Genomic DNA, 25832 nt, shown 5'->3' with positions numbered 1-25832 from the left:
AAACTAAAATAATGAAAAATTCTAAAAAAATGCCTGGATGTTTCCTGGATTTCTCCCTGATGAAAAAGCTCACAGATTTTTCCTGGATTTCCCAGTTACCCTGGGGCATATACACTCCGACACTATTATGCATGTGACTCATGTTTTACTGACAGAAGATGATGAGGAAACATAGTCCCACAGTCAGATACACCTGAAATATTTTCTGTTGTTTCCCATTTCTTCTTTACAGAAATGAGAAGACTACTCTTGTAATATAAATGCAGACAACTTCCTGTCTGTATGTTTGCCTAGACCTCTCCCTAAGGAGATAAATGTCTAAGGAGTCCACTGTTTCCAGTGAGTAACACATAAGTAATGCAATGGATTTACTAATGTGACATGTAGCATGTTTTGTAAATACAGTAAAAGCAATTTCCAGTAAAAGCACATATTTTCGATTAGCCTTGTTTTTGAGCTATCCATACAGTCTTAGTATGCATTAATCAAGATACTCGGGAACTTGCTGTACTTCAAGCAGCATCCGGGAAAAAACACACAATTCAGAACTACAAGGGCTATTCCTACAGGAACTTCCATTTTCACATAGTATGTAATAGTAGAGCTAGCAGCACCACTGTACATGGTGGCAGCCAGTCAAGGAATATTTTACGGAATTGGTTTAAAAAATTTATTTCAAAGGCCCAGTCAAATCTTTACAAGTTTACTCCTAGAGCAACTTATGCTGTGCCTACGTGACACAAGTTGCCTGTCTTTCAAAACCGAGGCAGTTCTGTCCAGTTAAAGCTGCTGACAAGAGACGCCAGAGACCTCTGCTGAAACTGTTAGCACATTCATGCCACTGGTTTTAGCCAAAAGCATGCGTGGGATACAGGTCACATGTGTGGATGCTGGAATGTTCTCTGGTGCGAAACACAGTTGCCTCTCTCTCTCTCTTGTAAACCAGACCTCAAGTAGAACAGACATCTTTTTGGAAGGCAGAGCCTCTGGCTCTGCTTATCATGTACGGCCACCAACATAAGTTAACATGAACCACTTCGCCTTCCGTTGCCCATTTCAATTATTTGTTCTACCTTCTAGACTGGCCTGAACCTGGTAACTTCCAACCCTAGGTGCGCCCCTTGTATGCCATACACTGAAATATATTCTCTTTATTGTACATAATTTCCTGTTCTTTCACTTAACGGCAGCCCTGGATTCCCACTCTCCAGTCCTGACCGCTCGACCTCCTGCACACTGTCATCATGAGGCATATGTAACAACCTTCTCCCCCCTTCCCTGCCCATATACAGTACACCACTCTTGCCCATATACAGTACACCACTCTTGCAGTGGAATGCACTTTCAACCAATATGCTGAGAGAAGTGGAGAATAAAGGTTTTGTCTTTGTTCCTCTCCGAGCCACATGTTTTCAAAATGCGTGCTGTAATCGCCAGATGTTATGTACATTCTGTAAGATTTCTTGTGGCAAAAACTGTAAAGCTAGTGAGATGCATCGCTAACTCTGTGAAGTTTATGGGCCAAATGTAATGAGTGAAGGTATTGTAGTATAATGGGGCTGTATGAGAATTTTAGAAATTTCCCAGTGAATTGAGTGTTTGAAGAGATTTTGGGTTTGCTGCAAGCTGTTGAAGAAATAATTAGGGAAATTTGTCATGCTCTTTTGAAAGCTACTCCTCAATGCAGTAATTTAACCTCCGCAAAAAGGGCTGTACTACAAAACCTACAAGAGGATTCTGACACAGTGTTACTGAAGGCTGATAAAGATAATTCAACAGTGTTGTTACTTTACAGTGTGTATGTTGATAAGATATATGGTCCACTAAGCAATTCTACACATAGGAAATTGATTACGATCCTACAGGTCTTGTGCAATGGAAGACTTCTGCACTCCTGAATTCTTCTGCATTACTTCTAAGGGCCATCAGGATATCAAGACCACATGGCTGTGCACCACCATGACTGTATGGCCTTCTTAAAATTAATAAAGGTCTTATGGCCAATAGTAAGAAATATTGGAGCCCCCAAATACAAATCAGCCCAACATCTTACTTCCTTGCTAAGGCAACTGGTGTGCAAACGTTCACATCATGTATGAAACATCTGATTTTATCAACAGACAGGGGCTCTACATCTATGGAGTTCAGACTGTTTGATCAGCTTTGATGTAGTGTCTTTTTTTACTAAGGTCCCTCTCACAGATTCTTTGTCACTAATTGGTAGTAAGTTTCAGGTAGACACCACTGCTTTCTTCCAGCATACTCTTCCCTCAGTCTTTTTCTTGTTCAACCATGAATATTTTGAGCAGACTGGCAGTACCACCACAGTTAGCCCTCTGACTCCCTGTCGGCCAACCTTTGTATGGAGTTCTTTGAGGAGAGAGTACTTGAATCAGTAGCCCTTGGAGATATGTGGATGACTTTTTTTTTGTAGTGTGGCCTCATGGAGAATATCAATTAAAAGAGTTTTTACATAACCTCATCTTCACGCATAAGAACATACGATTCACTATGGAATTAGAGCAGGGCTTCCCAACGTGTGGTCCGTGGATCCCTTAGGGGTCCGCCGGCTCTTTCTAGGGGGTCCGCGGCCACCTTTCACCAAATCGTGTAAAATAATGAGTAAAATTATTGAATAAAAATGTGAAAATCAAATTCATCACTATTTTTTTCATGTGTAAAACGTGTGTACTTTTACTGCAGGTTGTATTCCCAAGCAGCCTTTGTGGTTCCTAAGTGAGAACGCTTACACAGTTTAGTGCCGGAGAATGCGGCTTCCCTGATCAACTGTTTCGCAACAATATGGGGGTCGTTTGTGGGCCGGCTCACGGCGCTAGATGCGCTGAAACTTTTTACGCATGCATGGAGCGAGCATCGTCGACCAATCACAGCGCTCGCTGGCACGTTTGCAGCCCCTGGCATCATTAAATGTTAAACTTTGTCAGTGCACTACCTATTTCATAAGTCGATTTCTGACCAGTCTAACATGGATCGGTGGCTGAAGCCAGGATCACTGAAGAAGGGTGCAGTTTCTCCATCGCCTTCACAACAAGGGAAGTTTCCAGTTGAAATGAATGAGGAGGGAGGACAGCCAAAGGAAGAACAATCACAAGAAGCTCCACAGCCGGATTTATTATGTGAAAACGCTGCAAAAACTCCATTGGTTGCAATATCCTGTGGAAGTGGAATAACGAAGAAGCGTAAGTACAACGAAAGCTATTTAGAAATGGGCTTTATGGAGACAAAGGAGGGTAAAGCTCAGTGTGTAATTTGTGCCCGAGTCCTTCCGAACAGTTCAATGGTTCCAGTTAAATTGCGCCATCATTTTGAAGGTACTCACCCGGAGTTCCAGGCTAAAGACATCGATTTTTTCAAAAGGAAGAGTGCTGAACTAGCTGCTTCTCAGCATTGCATGAAAACTCATGCAAACACAGCTAACGAAAATTCATTAAAAGCTTCTTTCTTGGTTAGTTATCGAGTGACAAACAGGCAAAGCTCATACCATTGCAGAAAATCTCATAAAGCAGTGTGTTAATGATATTGTTTCTTGCATGCTAGACGAAAAGGCAGTAAAACTTGTATCTTCGGTGCCATTATCAAACAATACTGTCAAGAGACGCGTTGTTGACATGTCAAATGATGTGAAAGACACTCTTGTTTCTCTCATCCAACACAATTATTTTCTCCGCAGATAGATGAATCCACTGATGTTGCAAGATTAGTGATTTTATTGGCTTTTGTCCGTTATGAATATTCTGGATGTTTTGAGGAGGACCTCTTATTGTACAGACCACTACCTGCCAACACAACAGGTGCTGAAATATTCCGTGTATTGGATGATTTTTTAAGGACTAACGAAGTTTCATGGTCTAATTGCATAGATGTACACAGATGGTGCAAAAGCTATGACGGGTCCTATAGTTGGAGCAATAACGAAAATAAAAGAAAATGCCAAGAATTGCAGCAGTAGTCATTGTGCTGTCCACAGATACACTTTAGCTACGAAGCAAATGTCTGTTTCGTTCAAGAAAGTTTTAGACGAATCCATTCAAATCATTAACTACATAAAATCAAGGCCGTTGAAGTCAAGACTGTGTGAAGATATGGGAAGCCTTCATCGTTCCCTGCTTCTCCACACAGAAGTGAGGTGGCGCTCACGTGGGAATGCACTCTATCAGTTGTACGAATTAAGACTGGAAGTCTTATCTTTCCTTTTGGAGCATAACACCAAATTAGCAGACCTTATTAATGACGAAAATTGGCAGTGTATACTTGCCTATTTGTCAGATATTTTCTCCAAAATGAACAAAATGAATATTTCACTCCAAGGGCAAAGTGAAACAAAGGTCACTGCTATCTACAAAGTTCAAGCATTCAAGAGGAAAATCAATTTTTGAACAGAGTGTGTCGAGGAGGGGGAGGTCGAGTGTTTTCCTCTTCTCAAGGAGTTTTTGAAGAACAAAACATTGGCGCTTGGGAAGAATTTGTTTCATCAAATCCTGGAACATCTCCGTAGCTTGATGTCATTGTTGGAGCATTATTTCCCAACAGCTGAAGATGAGAAGCTGCAGAAATACGAATGTGTGGTCAACCCATTCACTGTATCCAAGAAGCCGAACACTCTATATGAGTTGTTGATAGAAATTGCCACAGACCCTACCTTGAAATCATGTTTTGACATTGACGATTACTCACACTTTTGGATCTGTTTCGATAACAAGAAATACTACTTCCTTGTTGAAAAGGCTGTACTTCTTACGTTTGCCACAACATACATGTGTGAATCTGGGTTCTCGATCTATGCTGCCCACAAAATGGTTCAAATGGCTCTGAGCACTATGGGACTCAACTGCTGTGGTCATAAGTCCCCTAGAACTTAGAACTACTTAAACCTAACTAACCTAAGGACATCACACACACCCATGCCCGAGGCAGGATTCGAACCTGCGACCGTAGCGGTCATGCGGTTCCAGACTGTAGCGCCTTTAACCGCTCGGCCACTCCGGCCGGCTTGCCCACAAAACTAAGTACCAAAGCTGTCTAGATGTGGAACCAGACATCCACCTCCAGTTGTCAAGAATTGAACCCAACTTTTCAAAATTGTCAGCAGAAGCACCCTCAACCATCGCATTAGGATTCCATTATTATTCTTACAGACTAAACTATAGTAAAGAAGAAAGAATTTTTCTTCTTAGATGCTCAGTGAACGTATCTGAACTATAACTCTGTAGGAATTTTGTTTCTATAATTTACAAAATAATTATTAATTGAATTCTGTTGGTATTGATATTTTTGTTACGAAAATTAATATGATCTCTAAAGCTAATTTCTTTTCTTTATAATATATTCCCTCCTCTCAGTTAAAAATATGGCCTGCCTATACTTCAATTACAATTACTTGCTATTACTCTGACACTATACTGTGGCAACTGCCTGCGAGCGTAAACAAATGACGACTTTTCACGTGCCACCTTGTAAAAGGTAAACCTCCTCTGCCAGAATTGTTTTCTTTGAGAAAAAAAGTCTTATGTTCTGTGAAATGCTTTGTCTTCTTATATAGAAATAAGAGAGTCTGTTTGTTTGTTTTCCTAATTTGTTTACAGTCGAGGCTGACTGCCACAATATAGTGTCCAAGTAGTAGTTGAAGTTGTCAGCTGTAGCTAAACTGTTGCCACGCCGCTGGCCAGTTGCCAGCTACCAACTGACAGTAACACTGTTGTAACGCTGCCTGCTAGCTGCCGGCTATGGACTGACAGCTGCCGTTCAGTAGATACGCAAAGACGTAAAAATAACTAGACTTTCCGAGCTGTTTACATGGGCACGAAAACCAACTGTGGAACTGGAAATCGGCTTTATAAAAGCAGAGTTCCAGAATTGATTTTGAAGTGTTTACCTGACCAACCAAAAGTGGAACTGGGACATCGGCTTACGAAATACGGTTTTGGAAACGCATGTAAACTGGGTGAATATATTCCCACACATTGCACAACATATGTCACAATAGTCCTTTAAAGACAATTCCTTGGCCTCTTTTCTTTCGTGATGTGTTTGTATCCCGAATCATGGGTCTGCCTCTTTGCCTCTTTCCTACACGGCGGCGCAGAATGGCACCGCAGTCTAAGGCGCCATGTCATCGTGGATTGCACGGCTGCTCCTGGCGGAGGTTCGAGTCGTCCCTGGGGCGTGTGTGTGTGTGTGTGTGTGTGTGTGTGTGTGTGTGTGTGTGTGTGTGTGTCCTTAGTGGAAGTTAAACTTAGGTTAATAGTGTGTAAGACTAGGGACTGATGACCTTTTTGTTTTCATTCCTCTCTAAACCAAAGACTATTGATACTTCGTGGGGGGGGGGGTCATTGGGAACATGGCACTTGCATTAAGAAGCTTTCAGTTCCCATGGGTTTCGCTCTGAAATTTAAAATTACTGTGCTCTTGACTATCTAGGGGCCCGCCATGGATTTTCGACTGAAGAAGGGCTCCGCCAGCTGAAAAGGTTGGGAAGCCCTAAGTTAGAGAAAGATGGTTGTCTGCCTTTCCTGGGCATTTTGGTTGCAGGGAAGAATGATGGCTCTCTGAGGTATTCAGTTCATTGTAAGCACACATATACCGCCTTGTATTTAATCATCTAGTTGTCATCACCCATTGCTAATTATTACTGTACTTAAAATACCTGTACACAGAGCTCACAGTCTCAAATGCAGATAGTTTGCTTAAGAGCTTATCCATCTAAAGGCAGTGTTCAGGGAAAATGGATATCCTACCGGGCAGATTAACAGGGCACTATCAGTTACTACCAAGAGCCAGGAAATGGATGGAGAGGAGAGCACACTGGCAAAATCTCTAGCTTTTCTTTCCTTTGCTGGCAATATTTTGTTTAAAACAGCAAGAATCCACCATAAGTTTCGGGTGAAAGTTGCTTTTCAACCACCATAAAAGGTTGTTGACCTGCTGGCATGACAATTTGTTATTGTGGAAGGCTGGAATTAACAAAATACATTGCCAGTGCGGTATGGCTTACACAGGTCTAACCATGCATACTGTGGAAGAACACTGCACCAAACACCAATGCTGGACTCGCCTTTTGCAATCACACAAGTCTGCAATCCCCGAACACTGCTTCTTCACCAGACACTCAATGGAGTTCAATAAAACAATAATTTTGGCTACAGCAACACTGTTTTGGGATTCCATTATTAAAGAATCCATGGAAATATGCATGGCGGAAAATCTGATGAACCATGACAGCGGCTGCCAGCTGGATACTGCATGGAATCCTATCATCTCCATGATTTGCTCAAATCGAAGATGACAGAGTACACCAACAGCTGCAGCAAGTGGAACTCTGAGGACAGCTGCAGTCTCCAGTTCCACAAGCGAGTCTACTGTCACCAGGTGGCAGTTCCGTGGGTCCACATGATTTTGATGCATGTGCGCAATACTCACACAATGCTATATAAAACAGAGCAAGTCTGCATCAATCTTCGATGTCTCATCTGAGGATGACTGACATGTGTCCAGTTGAAATATCATGGAGTGTAGCTGACAACGACCGGTTGCAACCTCAAAATTTCTTCGAATGATGCCATATGTTCCAGTGTCCATAATGAAGAGAAAAGTTTGTTGACAGAGTATCACAAATGCACATCTGATTTGATTGGTTGATGAAAGGGTAAGAGAAACAGATTAGTTGTACTTTTCTGTGCAAAGTGTTTACTGAAAATTTGGGCTACTGCAAATTTAATGCCAGATAGGTGACAAACTCCTCCCTGAAGAAGGCTCAGTGTATGGCAGCAGCACAGTCCTTTCTTGTATGTTATGAAAAAGAAAGTGAAACTTCTCTTGACTAGATTGTGGAAGGCAATGAGACATGACTGCAGTATGTGAATGCAAAAACAAAAACTTCAGTCAATGCAGTGGGGCCATATTAGGTTACTGGAACCTACAAAGCATCGTCAAACACTTCCCAACAGGAAACTCATGGTACTGTCTTCTGGGACAGATTACGAATTTTGCTAGCGGAGTTCCTACATAGATATACCACAATTAATGCTGAAAATTACTGCAACACACTGACAAACTCAAGAACGAGCATTCAGATCATATGTCGTGGCATGTTGAACTCTGGCATGATTTTCCTGCATGACAATGCCTGACTGCATACAGCGCAAAGTACTATCTAGGCCAACTAAGATGACACTTGGCACTGTGGCTGATGGGAGTGTAAAGGTATTTCCCAATGTATGGCTGTTCCCATCAGCCACCACACAGTGCGTCAACTTAGTTTGTGCAGACAGTACCACGAAAAAAAATGTGAGTGTTAAAATGGCAAGTATTGGATCAGCCTTCCTGTAGCCATGATTTGGCACCTAGCAATTATCATTTCGTCATGCAAATGAAGAAGTGGCTTGGTTCAGAGCACTTTGGCAATGGTGAACAGTGTTATAGTTGGGTTGAGTTGAAAGCAGCAGAACTCGATAATTGCAGACCTTCTACCCTCTTCAATCACTATGACAAATGACTCAATGTGGCTGGAAAAATAAATCAGAGTGTGTACATTCATAGAATTGTAAAACGAACTCCATAACTTCACTCACATTTTAAAAAAAGGTTACTTTATGAACAGCCATCGTATATTACCCACCAGAATGAAACAGAAAATCCAAAGTCAACAATTCTCATAATCTAAAGGGCGTATTACTTACAAAGCATTTACTGCATCTTTAATATACCCTTACATAGGGTATGTTAAATACAAACTGTCAAACCAATTACACTGTCATTACCAGAAATACACAATAAAGGCATGCCACTTTCAAATAGATCACCACATTTATTTGATTGATTTCTCTGGAAAACAATTTATGGATATTTCCTAGTCAAAAAAATACATGTCTGGAGTCTTATCTAAGTAGCATAAAATATTGAACAAATATAAGCTCAAGTGATTTTCTTTCATTCTTTCTTCTTTTTTTTTTTTTTTTAACACGGGCAAGTTGAGAGTCCTGCAAATTAGATGCATTGTAGCTAATGAAAATTCAGATTTTACACTGACAAAGAAAAGGATAGATTGCCACTCATCATACAGATAAGACACTGAGTCGCTGACAGGCACAACAAAAACACTGCTATACATTTGATCTTTTGGCCAAAAGGTCTTCTTCTAAAGTAGAAAACACACACACACACACACAACCACTGTCTCTGACCACTGAGTCTGGCCTCAAAGTCTCCTCTATAGGGTGAGTAGCAATGTATTCATTTCATGATACTGTGGTCATTCCATTCTGAATTTTCCATTGCTCAGATTTTATATTGGGAATATTAAAACAACTGCTCACTTTCCTTGTGCTCTTTATCTTTCTTCACATAGAAACAGTCAGGCAACTTCCTGTTATTATTGCTACCCAGATGCTTAGCTGAGCTTATTACCGAATTTCTTATAAAAGTAAACATACATTAATTTTTACATTCAACGTAACTAGAAAGTTCAAGTATTTTAAGCATTTGCAAACATCATTCACAATGTGTTTGGTTGGCGAAAATTCTGCATGGAATATGAACGTGGGTATGAGAAAAGACAATCACCAACTGTTTGAAGGAAAGATACTAATGAACAGTAGCAGCAAAAGCATGAGCATGAAGTATGTTGGTGCATTAGGAATGGCATCAACAGTAACTGAAGAGGCAATGGAGATGTAGTAGGAATTTTTACTATGGGAAGGCAGGATGCAACAATTGTTCTCGCTCAAGATCTCTGTCAACTAAGGCAAAAATTACAGTAATGAGCAGCATCGGGATGACTAATGTAGCTATAACTCTTTGTATTTTGGAAAGCACATAGAAAAAGAGGTATGGAAACTGATGGTGGTGAGAAAGGAAAAGGATTTAGGTGAAATATTCTTAGCTGATATAAGAATTTAAATAGATATTACAGATCACGCCGAACTTGTGGAATGGCATTCCTGCAGCAAGCCTTATAAGTACCAGTGACATAAGAGTAACCACTGTTGTTCGGCAGTGTTGAAACCTTTGTCTGCAGGAAGGATAGTTGGGTAATTTTCTGTTACGAGTATGGACCAGAAAATTCATATTTTGTGATAAATGCAAAATATGTGCAAATTATGCTTCAAAATGCAAAAATGAGAAATTACTTAATTGATGCTATTTCTTAGTGATTTGCATCCAGTTGAACTACTTTATCAGAGATAGTTTGAAATAGATTTATTTCCTGCATACAAATATCAAAACTGTAACCAATTATCAGTTACTGGTACTGTACACCATCTGGCAAAGCCCAGTTTGAAAAGATAATGTATGTAAGAAACTGCAAATAAAAAGTGTATCAATGCAACAATGTATCGAAGCACTCAATGATCTGGTGCTATGCCGACTGTGGGCAGTTGAAAGGTCTGTTTAAGATACAAACAACACAATGCAACCAACGTAGTACTTGGCCTTGGGACGTGGCATTATGGCAAATTAGGTGTGGATGCTTTGAACTGTGGTTGCAACGAATATCACTACAGGTCAGGCCTGAACTATGTTATTAAAAATACTCTGCTAAGCTCAACAAGCAATTGCACAGTAGCTGTCCCTGAATGCTTTGTGTTGAGTGTTGTTTGTTTGGGAAAAAACAGATGCAAATTTTACCAAAAATAAAAGCTACTTTTTCCAGGTTCCTAGTTACGAAGGATGTAGATGGCTGCACCACACCACTATGAATGACTAGGTTGGAATAGGTATTGTGAAGTTTGGACCTATGCACACACTCACTTAGTTATAATCAGCAAGATGGACGTCAAAGAAGCATTTCCACTTGTGAACAAGGTGAATGCAAGTAGATACCTACTGAGTAATGTAGTATCATTGAAACTGAATGTAGGACCGTGAAGCCTCTGACAGGACTGAAACTCCTGTGCAATTTAAGTTTTTAATAGATAGTTTAAAAACTACATCGCCACTTTGAGTTTTGTGCTCTTTATATCTGGGAGGGGGTGGGACTGGGTGATAGCAGCAGCTTTTGGATTGATGGCATGTGGAACAGGTGGGAAAAACAGAATCTGGAGATTATGAATGGGGAGCAGAAAAATTTGCTGAGGGATACAGTAGTTTCATTGGGTTGTTGTATTCCAAGGGCAGAGTAGGGAATCATTGGATTCAATAGTGTCTTGAGGTGGCGAGGAAACTAAAGGATAGATTCTTGTATATCAGGGTTGGAGTACCTTCCAGAAGGAGCAGATGTAGTTTGAGGATGCTTAAGGCATGGTAATCAACATGAAAATAATCACCAGCAGTAGAATTCCTTAACCATAAAACATATAATTAGTAAAACAATACAATGAACATATAAAAACATATGAAAATAACATAATTTGATACAGTGAAATTACGTGAGGAGTTTTTCCTAACTGACCTTTTCACTTTTCAGCTTCTTTTGATGAGACTCCAATAACGATTCCTTTTGTCTTTTCTTTGAATATCCTTCAGTAAGTTTTTCTATTTCCTGGTCACGTTGTTTCAAAGCCTTCTGCTTTAGACTGTCTGTTGGTGCAACTGGCTGTAAACATCATAAGTAACACATTTATTAATACCCTGAATGTGAAGTTGTAAGTAAGGCACAGGTCAAAAGGAAGAATTATTTGTTTTAGTATTACAGAAAGTGTGCCTACCAATTTTACACACTGAGAAAACACAGTTTTACAATCAGTCAACGTACTTGAAAATAAACAGAGTAATAAGGCACAGTGTTTCAAGCTGCACCCACAAAAAAGATCTATATTTGGTAAAAGCACATTAACATTCTTACAGACGTTCATGCTGACATATCTTTGAAAGATGAATGAATTAACAATAATCATTTCAGCATTTATTATAAAGTCCTATGATTTTTGTAAGTCCTTAATGGAAGATTAATGTATAAGACATAGACTGATTCGGCAATACAATAATATGAAGCTTACAGAAACTTCAAGTTTAAGATACTATACGATGGTGAAATGCTGTGACTTTCTTAAATAAAATAAAAAACTATGCCATGCCATTCAAACCAGTGTGGCCATTGATGTTAAGGAAGGACATTCAGGGTTGACCATGTCATATGAACCAGTTTGGCCACTGATGTTAGGTAAGGATGTTCAATGGTGACTGGATACTGTGTATCCATTAAAGTATGTAATTCAACATAACACATCACCAAGACTTATGCTACATCCTGTTATTGCATAAAATCTGCTTTTATTCCATTCTTATGACATTTATTGTACCATAAAATGTGTCAAGAGTAAAAGTAAAAGAACTCTGGCAACAAAGATGAGAGTAAATTATTTGAAACTGAAAAGCTGGTGTTACACATGAACCAAAATAAGATTGATAAGAAAAGTCTCTACATTCAACACAGCACACACCAAACTATTATTCTACCCAACCTACCAACAACCCCTTGCCATATAGATTTTTCACACAGATATGAACGACAATAATCATCTTGCATGTTTCTGATTTAAGTCTTGTCACCAGCTCATCCTACGCCATCAGATGCGGCACGACCTGTGAAAGCGGACAAATCATATATTGACTTTGCCGTAACTTCTGCACATCCTTCATGCCAACATGACCTCCAACAACCACCTGTCAACCTGAATGGAAGGCGGCCACCACTAAACTGTGGCCAAGAATAAAGTTCACCATCCTGTACCAGAACATGCTGCTAAGCACTTTGACTTCCATGCAATGTCAACACATGTTCCGGTTCTCACACAACAGCAGCATTTGTTTTAATTGAGTAGATGGAAACTGTCCTTAAAACACACCCTTTCATCCTGAACTCCTCAGTCTCTGCAATTTTAATATTCCACGCCCACCTCCAGCACTGTCTCCACATCTTTCAGCTCCTCCCTTTCACTTCACTACAGACTGACCAGTCTCTTCAGCTTCCTACACCACTTTGTTCTCTCTGTGGTCTCCATTTCCCCTGTTTTACACCTGCCCACTCTCACCCCTTGCCACCCCACACCTTCACTTCAACTGCATTTCACACATAACTTCCTCTGTCTGCACCAAGGTAAATTTGTCAGCACCACATTCCTACACTGTTTCCCTGTTGCCTCTCCCTTGCTAACAGGCACTCTCCCTTCCCTTTACCAGTCCCTCCCCCCTGTTCTTCTCAGCCCATTCCGTCTCACACAGTCTCTCATCCCAATCAGGATACAGCACCGGGACAGTAGAGAGAGAGAGAGAGAGAGAGAGAGAGAGAGAGAGAGAGAGAGAGAGAGAGAGAGTGTGTGTGTGTGTGTGTGTGTGTGTGTGTGTGTTACAAGCAATACGTAATATACAGGAAAAGCAACCAATCACCTATTCACCTATATCTGACTGACGTGTGGCACATAGGAGGGAAAAAAAAACCCACAAAATTATTTATACTAGTTTTCACATTCTTGCTTTTTCTCTAGTAGAAACTCACACATCCACACAAACACCACACAGACACTCCACTTCGAAAACTGTTACCCATTCTGTGTCAAAAAATCTCTTACTTACAGCCTTGGCACCCATGGATGCCACATCTGCAGTGGAAAGCAGCTGTTGAAATATAGGGTTAACCTTATCAGAGCTTTTATTGGCGGACAATATCCTATCCAGCTCATCAATAAACAGATCTCCCATCCAATCTCCTCCTCTGACACCAGTAAACTTGTTAATGTGCCACTGACCAGCACTCCTCTGATTACCCAGTATCACTATTGCCTTGAAAAGCCCAACCACATCCTTCACTGGGGCTTCAACTACCTGTCATTGTGCCCTGAGACGAGGGATATCCTACCCAAAATCCTATCCACATCATACAAAGTTGTGTTCTTTTTGCCACCCAACATACAGAATATCCTTGCCCATCCCTGTTCCAATCTGGCTTCCAATCCTCCACCCCATGGGTTAGTCCGTTGTGATAGACTCGGGTACAAGACCTTTCCAAACACCCACCTCTTACAACAGTCCAGTCAGAGGCATTTCCCACCCTACAAGGGCAGATGAGCCATGTTATATATTAGCTACACTGCACTTACTGTACAGTATTCTATGTGGACATGACAAGTAACCAACTGTATTCACATGAATGGTAAACGACAAACTGTGGCAAACTGCAAATGTGACCATCCAGTTGCCAAACATGCTGTGCAGCGCAACACAAATGTCTTCAACAGATGCTTCACTAAGTTATCCATCTGAATACTCACTTTCAGCACTAGTTTCTCTGAACTACACAGGTGGGAATTACCTCTCCAGCACATCCTACAGTCTCCATGGCCTAAACCTCCGACAACCTCTTCACACTGCCTCACCTTAATTTCTCACCTCTCTCTTCTGTCCACACCACTCCTCCTCTATTCACATCATCTGCTGCCTTCTCCCACCACTCCCCCCCCCCCCCAAATCTCTCTCTCTCTCTCTCTCTCTCTCTCTCTCTCTCTCTCTCTCTCTCTCTCTCTCTCTCTCTCTCTCCCCCCCCCCCCCTCTACCCCTCTCCAACCCCGCCCCTCTCCCTTTCTCTTCCCCCCCCTCCTCTTTCTACCCCTCCCCCTTTCTCTTTTCCCTCCCTGTTTCCCTCCTCATCTCCACCTTCCTCTACTCACCTCCCCTCCCTTCACCCCCCCCCCCATCAACTGTTATATGCTTTATCCTTTGAACTTTTTTTTGTCTTTTTCTGCAGCCGCTGAATCATCTGTAAAAAAGACCTGCCGCACACTATCTCACTATACCCTCCTCGCTTCACAAGTCCTTCTGTACCCCCTCCCCACCTCATTTGTCCTTCCTTAACCCCTTCCCACATCCATCTGCCCGCGCAACTGCTATCAACAGTCAGTCTTGCTGTGGCCATGGGAATGTGTATATGGATGTCTATGTGGTTGTGTTTGTGAATGTGTATACTTCTAACAGAGAAAGAGCATGAGCTCAAAAGCAAATACAAATAGTTTTCTCACATGTTTCAATGCACCATACATCAGTTAGCTATAGGTGAATGGTTGCCTTTTCTTTATTTCACGTATTACTTCCCTTGTTTTATTTAATTGTTCCAAATGACTTTTCAAAAATAATAACAAAGATAATCAAAGTAATTATTGTTTCACTGTGTACACAGCACTTATTTCAACGAATGCTATAACTGTTATTAACTGTAACGAGTAAGATTTTAAACTGTAATTCATTTCCTTGACAAAATTAGTTACAAATAAAATCGTCTACCCAAAATGTACAAAGATTGATTTTATTCTTGGTTTATACATGACATCAGCTCAATAACTGTGGAGGCAGGTTGAGCTAATAATTGTAAACAACAGATGTGCATTTCATTTCAATCAATCAGCTGTGAGCAGGCAGTGTTAAGTACTGGACGTGTGATCGTAGTGTATAACGTCATCATGTCACAAATCACACTTAATCAACACCTATGAATCGAGTGTCCACTGCATTCTCCATAATGTTTTGAAGAAGAGCAAAGTGCGTGCAAAGTCTGCCCTGTACACCTTGACTCCCAAACAAAAACAGCAATGTGTGAACATCTGCCACAACTTGATGGAAATGCATAATGTGCAAATTCTTTTCTGGGAAAAATCATCTCAAGTGATGAGACTTTGTTATATCAACACCAACTTACCACAAAATGAGAAATTTACATAAAGTGTCCAGACTTTGACAACATAACCAACATCCAAGCCAGTGATATGTGAGTTGAATAACATCCTAAAGAAGAACTTTTCTGACAGTTTGACACGGATGTATACATGTTATGTGTGTTATACTGAAATTGGTGATAAACTACATAGAACACCTGAAGCATTAAAACCACCATCTCAAAGTTTCTCCATTTTTTATTAATCAATTCTTGAAATTTTTTGGTTGTCTGCATACTTTTTATGAAACAATTGTATTATGAGGAGTGACTGAATGAAAATTACATATTTCCCATTTCATGAAAGAAAATTCTCTAAGAGTTGACAATGTTTATTGTGAAACAAGATATCAAAATTTATGTGACAACACAATGAGTTCTTTGGGAGGAAGGGGGACATCAGCCTTAATGAGTTATTTGTAGAAATTAAAGAATATTATTAAAGAAAGGACAGATTTTTTACAAAATAGGTTCTTGTGAAAATATTTAAATTAGAAATGTTATTAATTTCAGTGATTCTAAATACATTGCAAATCTTCAGCGCAGACTGCAACACACAATTGTGTACTTTAATAATTAAGTAATACTAAGCAAAATATATAAATAGAAAGGAAAAAGATCATCCATACTTGCAGTATTAGTGAAAAAAATGTTTACAGAAATTACATTAGAATTTTAATGAAATACAATACCATTTTAATTATGAGCAGGAAATGTGTAAAATGAATGTAAAGTTTTAAAAATTGTACAGGGTGATTCAAAAAGAATACCACAACTTTAGGAATTTAAAACTCTGCAACGGCAAAAGGCAGAGCTAAGCACTATCTGTCGGCGAATTAAGAGAGCTATAAAGTTTCATTTAGTTGTACATTTGTTTGCTTTTATCCTTGCTCAAATGGAAACAGATGAATCTTTCGTTTCAAAGATTGTGTTTAGTGATGAAGCAACTTTCCACACTAACGGGAAAGTCAACCGTCACAATGTCTGTATATGGGGCACTGAGAATCCGCGGGAAACAACTCAGTATGAACGTGACTCGCCTAAGGTGAACGTTTTCTGTGCCATTTCAGCCAATAAAGTTTTTGGTCCCTTTTTCTTCGAAGGTGCTACTGTAACTGGACTACAGTATCTGGAGATGTTAGAGAATTGGCTGTTCCCTCAGCTCGAACAAGAAGCACAACAATTCATATTTCAGCAGGATGGAGCGCCACCACATTGGCACTTATCTGTCCGTAACTACCTGAATGTCAACTACCCGAGGCGATGGATCGGCCGCCAGGCAGCCCGTGACAGAGCACTTCATCACTGGCCTCCAAGAAGCCCTGATCTTACCCCTGCGATTTTTTCTTTTGGGGGTATGTTAAGGATATGGTGTTTCGGCCACCTCTCCCAGCCACCATTGATGATTTGAAACGAGAAATAACAGCAGCTATCCAAACTGTTACACCTGATATGCTACAGAGAGTGTGGAACGAGTTGGAGTATCGGGTTGATATTGCTCGAGTGTCTGGAGGGAGCCATATTGAACATCTCTGAACTTGTTTTTGAGTGAAAAAAAAAAAAAACCTTTTTAAATACTCTTTGTAATGATGTATAACAGAAGGTTATATTATGTTTCTTTCATTAAATACACATTTTTAAAGTTGTGGTATTCTTTTTGAATCACCCTGTATTTTAATGTGTCTCAGCAGACCTGAAGTTATGTAAACATCATGCATGCTGATGCACAATAAGTTAGCATGAGACACTCAGTCACTGAGCCATAGTGTCAACAAGCTTTCTAGTAGAGCACTGAGGCAAGTGTGTCCACTGTATTCCCTCCACCAAATCCCCCAAAAAACTTCTGGTCTGATACACCATACACTAGTCCTTTGTTCACCAAGTGACAGTGCAGAATGCATTCTGGAAGTCATGGAACATGGTGTGAACCTGGGCACTGGTATCAAAGATCTTTTGGGTCTCTTGTATGAACAAATAAGCTAGATTTCAACAGTGTGTTGTTTGCAGAGCCCTTAATGATTCCTACAGAGGAGATTTTGGGTCTCCTGAAAGATCACAATACAGGAACTCAAAATAAGCTCCATAATTCTACAAAAGACTGACATCAGTGATACAGGCCCTCTGTTGTGTGTGTGTGTTCTATGATCCTTCTTGAACAGGACTAACCTGTGCATTTTTCCAATCATTACAAATGCTTTGTGCCATCTGCAAATATTCTTTTATCTCGTCTAGCATTGCAAATCTTCATCCTTTCAAAGAGGTTTTCAACTTTGAAAATAAAAAATGTCCACAGGGACCACATCTGGAGAATACGTAGGATGAGACAGTGCAGCAATTTCGCTTTCAGTGCAATAGTCATGTGTGACTCCTGCACCGTGGGACAAATTTAGTGGCAACACGATGCATTCCAAGATGCTGTGTCAGGATTTCATGACATGATCCAACTGAAATGTTAGATTCTTCTGCAGTCTCTTGGACAGTCAGTTTTTGATTGGCATGCGCAATTTCATTGTTGTTCCTGATATGAGTATCATCAGTAGACGTCGAAAGGCGTCCTGAACGATGGTCATCTTTAACTTCTGTAAGGCCATTTTTAAACCCTGTGAACCATTCGTAACAATGAGTACAGCTGAAACACTCATCACCAAAGGCTTCCTGCATCATTTGGTGTGTCTCTGTAAAGATTTTCTTGAGCTTCACGCAAAATTTAACACAAGCATGCTCCTCTAAACCTGTCATCTTGAAATTCGCAAACTGTGCGACACAACATTCTACTCAATATAGCACTGAAAATTAACTAACAGACAAACAACAATGAAACTTTCAGTAGTTACACATTAAACACACCATGGGCAAGGATACCAACCGAATTTTGCTTCAACACACCATTAGCACAAAATTACTAATGTTCTGGAATTTTTTTGAACAGACCTCGTAAGCCGATTTTCTATCTCACACATAATTATTTCGATATTTGTCATTTCAACATCTGTATGATGACTGAAAGGAGGGACTGTAGTTCAATCTTCCTTCGTGAATTAATTTTGCAAAAAGGAATTTAGTTTTATGGCCTTCTCTCTGTCACACCCTGTTTCAATGTCATTATGATCACAGAGTATTTGAACAGATGGGTTTGAGCCATTTACCGATTTAACTTAAACCAAAACTTCTGAGGATTTTCCATCAGATTGGTATATAGCATTTTACTCGTAAATTTACTGAATGATTAATGCATAGCTCTACATACACTGTTCCGGTGTAACATCATGTGCTAGCATGAAGATCGAGAACTATACAGCAGAGAGGGCTGTGAGACGACGTCAGCCAACAGCACGCTGACTAGGAAGTCACCACGACAGGAGCAGCCTCTACACGAAGAGAATAAAAGTGACACACCGCCTAGCATTGGTGAACTACAAGAGCCACACTAGAAGAGCCACAATGATATTAACGATAGCAGTGACTTATGAACTAGTGTGATTAGCTTGCATGGAAATTGTACAGATCAAAGGGCACTGATTATTTGCATGTCGCCAACTGCTTGCAACCCATCATGTAGAAATGAAAGTTAAGTATTGTCAATTCAATTACTGTAATTAACTCCATTAACATGATTTGCTTGTATATTGTCTAGCTATCTGAAAAAAAAAACAAGCTTCCTAGGCACCCTATAAGAGATGAGTGGGCATGATCCCACATATGTGATGAGTTATACCAACAACCCCACACCTCGTGGCCATGGAATTTTCTGTTTTGTTTTTCTCACACCTTAATTCTCTCTTGTCTTTTCTTTGAAGGGTGTTTACTTGTTTTAACAGTCTCTTTTGCTAATCAGTGTTTTCAGATGGGCGTTGCAGAAATTTTCTTTGCTTTTTTAGTTATTTCCTTACTTGCGTTGTCTGTTTCTTGCATTTGTCTCTTTCAATATGCCCACCCCACCTATCCCACCCCCCTGCTCAGGCACCATAGCTGCAAGTGTTGGATGCAACACAGCTAATGCAGATGTTCCAGTTCCAGACGCAGCAAATCACTACCATGCTCGGCACGGTCACAATGGCCAACGCTGCACGTTGAAGGAACAAGCACCAGCTACAGCAACACCTACAGCTATACCGCCATTTCGCCAGTTTCATGACCAAGAAGAGGAATGGCTCAAGTGGTTGCAATGGTTCGAAGCACACATACTCACTCACAATGTACAAGGTACTGTGAAAAGCCATTATTTCTTATCCACAGTAGGAAGTGCAGAGTTCCACCTCATCAACGAACTTTTCGTTAATGCCACTCCGAGTGAACTTTCTTATGAACAGGTTGTGGATTTGCTAACTAACTATTATGACCAACAAGTGAATGTGGTAGCAGCTAGGTGTCAATTTTTTAACTGCAAAAAAACAGTTAGAACAAACTTATTATGAGTGGGTAACAGATTTGCAGGGTATAGCAAGGAAATGCACATTCAAACGTGTTTGTGAAGGTTTATATTCTGATGTAATGTTGGGTGATGTGATCGTGTACAATGCACCTGATGTCAAACTCGGAGAACAGATTTTGGAACAATATGATCCATCATTTCAGCAGGTAGTGCAAATACTAGATCAGTATGATTCAGGTGCCCTGTCAGACAATAAATCTGAGCAGCCAGCTATTTGTCAGGTTGAGTCACTTGTTTGCGATAGGCCCATTCCACAGCAGTGGCCTGTGCTCACCATGCTGAGTAAACAACACTTCAAGCCATGTAAGCAGTTCACTCAACAGGTGGCTACACAGGTGAACATAATTAAGTCTTGTCCTTGGTGTTATTCATGACACAAATGCCACAACTGCCCCTCCCAACAAGCTCAGTGTTACACTTGTGGTAGGAAAGGACATGTACAATCTGTAAGTTTGCAACGAAACAAACATAGGAATTCTGCCCACTCACAAAAATTTAATCACAAGGCCCACATAATCAATGCACTGTATTCAAAGCCTGCTGCAGGCATTAGAAAACTTGTGTGCTTTATTTCATGTTTTATCTGATGCAGGATTAAAGTGTATACTGGACAAGTGTGATTTTTTTAAACCGGAGTTGCAATATCTTGGTCATGTTATAAACAGTCAAGGTATACATCCTAATCAGTCGCATTTGTTAGCCATACAAGATTTGACAGTTCCTCGAAATGTCACAGAACGGCTATCAGTTTTAGGGATTGGATTGGATTGTTTGGGGGAGGAGACCAGACAGCGAGTCATCGGTCTCATCGGATTAGAGAAGGATGGGGAAGGAAGTCGGCCGTGCCCTTTCAAAGGAACCATCCCGGCATTTGCCTGGAGCGATTTAGGGAAAATCACGGAAAACCTAAATCAGGATGGTCGGACGCGGGATTGAACCGTCATCCTCCCGAATGTAAGTCCAGTGTGCTAGCCACTGTGCCACCTCGCTTGGTCAGTTTTAGGGAAAATGAACTATTACATTCAGTTCATACTGAATGGTGCGCACATCATGCCTCCATTGCATTGCTTGTGTCGAAAGAATGTCCCTTTTGTTTGGACTGATGAGTGCCAAGTAGCTTTTCAAAAACTTAAAGACGCATTGCTCAGTGATCGATGCTTAGTTCACTTTGATCCTGACAAACCAGTTGTGTTCCAACTTGACGCTTCCTCTTATGGAATCAGTGCAGTGCTGTTGCACAGAATTGGTGATAAAGACAGACCTATTGCTTTCGCATCAAAAGTGTTGTCCAAAGTTCAGTGCAACTATTCACAAATTGAGAAAGAGGCTTTGGGGATTGTGTATGGTGTCACCAAATTCCACCACTATTAGTATGGCAGAATATTCTACTTAGTACCGGATCACAAGTCTTTGCAGTCCTTGTTTCATCTGACAAAACCAGTTCCTGTACTAACTGCCCAAAAATTGCAAAGATGGGCTTTGTTGTTGTCGCAATACTAGATTGTGTATGGTCCGACAGCTCAACATGACAATGCAGATGCACTTTCATGTCTTCCGATTGGCCCTGATACAGACTTTGACACTTCTGCTGCATCTTGTTGTCACATCGATTCTTAGGATTCTGAATTGCTTCACTCTTTTCTGCTGTACTATAGGAAAACTGCACAGGCCACAGAAGCTGATTCAGATTTGAACATTTTGCTCACTTACATTCACACATCTTGGCCTCATTCCTTGCGTAGCATAAAGAACTCTGTAGTTCGCCAATACTTTGCATGCTGGCACAGCCTTGCTGTACAGAAAGACGTGATTCTTGTTCAAAATGACAGTGGCCCGTCACACGTGTCGATCCCTAAAGCTTTGCAAAAAGAAGTGTTGCAGTTACTTCACCAACTACACCGGGGATTTGTTCGTATAAAACAGTTAGCACATCAGTGCTGTACTTGGCAGGGTATGGATACCCAAACAGAACAGATGACATACAGTGTCATGCATGTGCAGAAAATCAGTCTGCTCCGCCACAAAAATTCTCTGCTTGGCCTAAGGCAGGCACCGTGGCAACGTGTGCACATAGACTTTGCAGGACATTTTTGGAACACTCGTTGGTTGATTGTGGTTGACTCATATAGCAAGTTTCCTTTTGCTGTGCCAATCAACTCGCCAACGTCACATAGAAAAATTCATGTGTTGTCCTCTATTTTTTGCCTCGAAGGTTTACCTGAAGTCATAGAGTTGGACAATAGCCCTCAGTTCACATCAAATGAATCTGAAACATTCTGTGAACACAATGGCATACAGTATCTAACTAATGCATCATTCCATCCACACTCACACGGCAAAGCAGAACGTTTTGTCAGAACCTTCAAGCAGCAGATGGCCAAACTTCGCTCCGCACACACCAGGGATCAAGCAATGCAACTGTTTCTCACCTCCTATAATTCGCACCTATGGAATGGACCATTGCTGGCGGAACTGCTTCACAGCCGCCGCCATTGGACACTGCTCCACCCTCCTCAGCATCTGGATCTGAAGGAAGGCCGCATATATCACTTTGTGCTGCACGATATTGTCTTTTACAGGGATTTTAGCAGCAGCAGATGGTGGGTGTGAGGCGAGATCGTCTGTCGACACTTGCATTTATCTTATTTCACGTCCAGATGGCTTGCAGAGCCGACATCAAAATTGACTTCACTGCTGCCATGTGCATGATGATCTTTTGGTTTCTCTTTCCCCAGATTCACAGATCCTGAGGACAGCGCGTCCAAGCAGCTGCTAGAGGGTGTCTTCACGACACTATGGAACGACCAGATGGAGACGGCACCATAGCCTCTTCCGCCTACTACAGCCCTAACGATGGAGCTGGACCCGCCCATGCCTCAGCAGTCGCGACCTTCTCCATCTGGTTCATGGCATCAGGAGGTGGACCCATACCCTTCTGGTCTTTTCCAGGGGGATGTTTCCACCAGAGTGAGAGCCAGATCGCGGGGTACGACCGGAAGATTGATGTCCCTTCAAACATAGCTTCCGGTGCGCCGACACCCCTGCCTCCCGTGCCGTTGTCATGCTCCCTACACAATGACAGTTCGTCACTTTGGGGGGGGGGGGGGGGGGGGGTACGAATGTTCTGATGTTCCAGCGTAAGGACAAGTGCCAGCACGAAGATCAAGAACAATACAGCAGAGGGGGCTGTGAGTTGACATCAACAAATAACAAGCTGTCTGGGACGTCACCACAACAGGTGCGACATCTACACGAAGAGAATACAAGCTGTGCACCGTCTAGCTTCAATGCACTAGAAGAGCTGCACTAGAAGAGCCACAGCGATATTAATGATAGCAGTGACTTATGAACTTGTGTGATTACCTTGCATGGAAATTGTATATATCAAAGGACACTGATTATTGCTTGCAACCTATTGTGTAGAAACGAAAGTTAAGTACTCACAATTCAATTAATGTAATAAATTCCATTAATATGATTTGCTTGTATGTTGTCCAGCTATTCAAGAAAACAGCTTCCTAGGCACCCTATAAGAGACGAGTGGGCAGATTCCCACATACTACGATTTTGCTTTCATTCAGTTTTCATTTCTCTATGAGATTTTGGCTATGTTTAAATCTGATGTGAAGCTATCTTTACTATTGGAGTGGCTTCCTTACACAGTTGTTGAACCATGGCAAGTCTTTTCCATTCCTCAAAACTTTGCTCAGCATAAACATGTTTGAGATGTATTGAAAAAAACTCAAACTTTTTACTGTTTACACTGAACAGATCAGTTGAGTTAATACTTGTTACTATTATAGTGCAAAGTCCCCATTGGGTTACTGGAAAATTTCCATGAAAAATTTTGAAGCCTTACTGTGCTGTTGTCAGAAAGAAAGAAATGGTTATTGATAAGTGATTATTTTAATTTAAATTTCTTAAACGGATCTGATGGGAAAAGTGATCAAGATTCTATAATCCACTTACAAGTGAACATCAGTCATAAATTTCCCTATTACAGTAGCTCAAGACAGCAATAATGTATTCATACAACACATCTAAGTTATGCATACATATCCTGTAGTAAATCAACAGTCTGTTCATGACGCACAGTTAGCATGGCTGCTAACTACTACGGACTGTCCGAAACAGTTCTGGAGTTATCACTGTAGTTACTGAGTTATGAGGAGTTACTAAAAATTACTGAAATAGACACCTCTCAATTTAATGTTAAAAAAATAGGTACAGTTTACATTTTGCTAATCATTGTTTTATAGATTGTAACAATTTCCTTCCTGGGTATGCGTAAATCTACCTACGAATGATTTCGTCGCCACAGCTTACTAAATGTGTGTTTACACTAAGTTAGAAGCATATTCTGCAACACTGTTGCGGCTTGTACTAGACTATCAACGTTCGCAACAACATGTCAGCATCTTGGTAACAGAAAACCAGTGTTCCATGGCTGTGTAAGTACAGATGAGAGCAACATTGCTCCTGATCTGATACCACTGAATGCTGTAGTGTTATGTGTTGTCTCCACATGTGTTCCTTCATGAAGTGGAATGGACAAGAAGCACAATTTACGAACTTGTCTCACACTATGAGGCAGAAGAGTGTCTCTGGAATGTTTGAAACCATAGTTATAAAAATATTGAACAGAAACACAACTCCAACAAAAAAGTGCTGTGTTGCTTGGCACCAGCAGCAGTGGATTTAGATTAAAATTAAGTCTTTCATTTTTCAATAGTGCAGAATCAACTATGTTGACAGCAGGATTCATTATCTGATTGGAAAAATTTGTCATGGGCAAGTCAGACGAGCTGCTGCCATACGAAAGCAGGGTGACAACAAAAACAGTTTACGACACTTTCTACGAGACAGCGATCAATGCATGTGGAGGCAGTGTTTGGCAATAATGTGGGTGTGATAGGGAGATCAACTGCAGATTCCCCTGTCACATTCATTGGAAGTGTGAGTGATATTTGTGGTATTTAAGCTGAAGTTTTCTTTATTCAAAACAGTAATGGGGATTAATTTTAATACAACAATAAAAATAAATTTATGATCAATTAAATATATTTTCAGAAAATATCTGAAATACACTGTTTAAAGGCCTAAATCAGAATTCTAATTTTTAAAATTTTTCGTTTGGGGGAAGGAGGGGCCTGGCTCCTGTCCATATTCGACATGTGATTACTGACAGCCTCATCTCAAGGCTGGCAGCTTTGAGTTAATTACGTTACGTAACACATCTGCATGTAATGGTTGCAAATAGTCAAAGAAAATAATGATGTATTTTAAGAGAACGATTAAAAATTTTGATTGGAGCAAAGTTTGCGATTATCCAATATCCGCTTACTATATGTTCGGGATTAGTCCAGACAGGTCTGAATTTTTAGTTCAAGGTTGCAAAAATGTCCAGGGTTTGAGCATCTTATGAGTGGCATGGTTTTTTTTTTCTTTAATTTTAGAACTATATGTTCAGTATCGCTTTTTTAAACATTATTTTGCAGCCATGTCTCTCAGCTGACCTTTGAACAGGTGCTGACATCAATGGGAAGGTGTGACTACCAGTTTCCCCACTACTTTTCACTTAGTCATTTGGCAACACAACAGGGGAAATGTGTTTATTTTGTTTTCCTGTGTAGAGTAAGTTGTTTAAATGCTTTTCATCATTTTATCTGTATTCATTTTTTGTCTCAATGTTCAGAAATGAGCAAAACAAGATGTATGTTTAATGTTACCTTGTAACAGGAA

The 25832-nt window shown here is 40.6% G+C and overlaps 1 protein-coding gene across 2 annotated transcripts in view; it reads right to left on the bottom strand.

Annotated features, from left to right (window-relative positions):
* Window positions 1–25832, bottom strand: part of LOC124776444 (GPALPP motifs-containing protein 1) — a 73126-nt gene that overhangs the window by 20717 nt on the left and 26577 nt on the right. For both annotated transcript variants that reach the window (XM_047251445.1, XM_047251446.1), the window contains exon 4: window positions 11408–11551. In XM_047251445.1, the coding sequence (XP_047107401.1) occupies window positions 11408–11551 (144 nt within the window). The remainder of the gene's footprint in view (window positions 1–11407; window positions 11552–25832) is intronic.

This window comes from Schistocerca piceifrons, chromosome 2, assembly GCF_021461385.2.
Source record: "Schistocerca piceifrons isolate TAMUIC-IGC-003096 chromosome 2, iqSchPice1.1, whole genome shotgun sequence".
Lineage (NCBI taxonomy): Eukaryota > Metazoa > Arthropoda > Insecta > Orthoptera > Acrididae > Schistocerca > Schistocerca piceifrons.
Note: the sequence above shows the minus strand (reverse complement) of the source record. Positions and strands in the feature narration are given on the sequence as shown.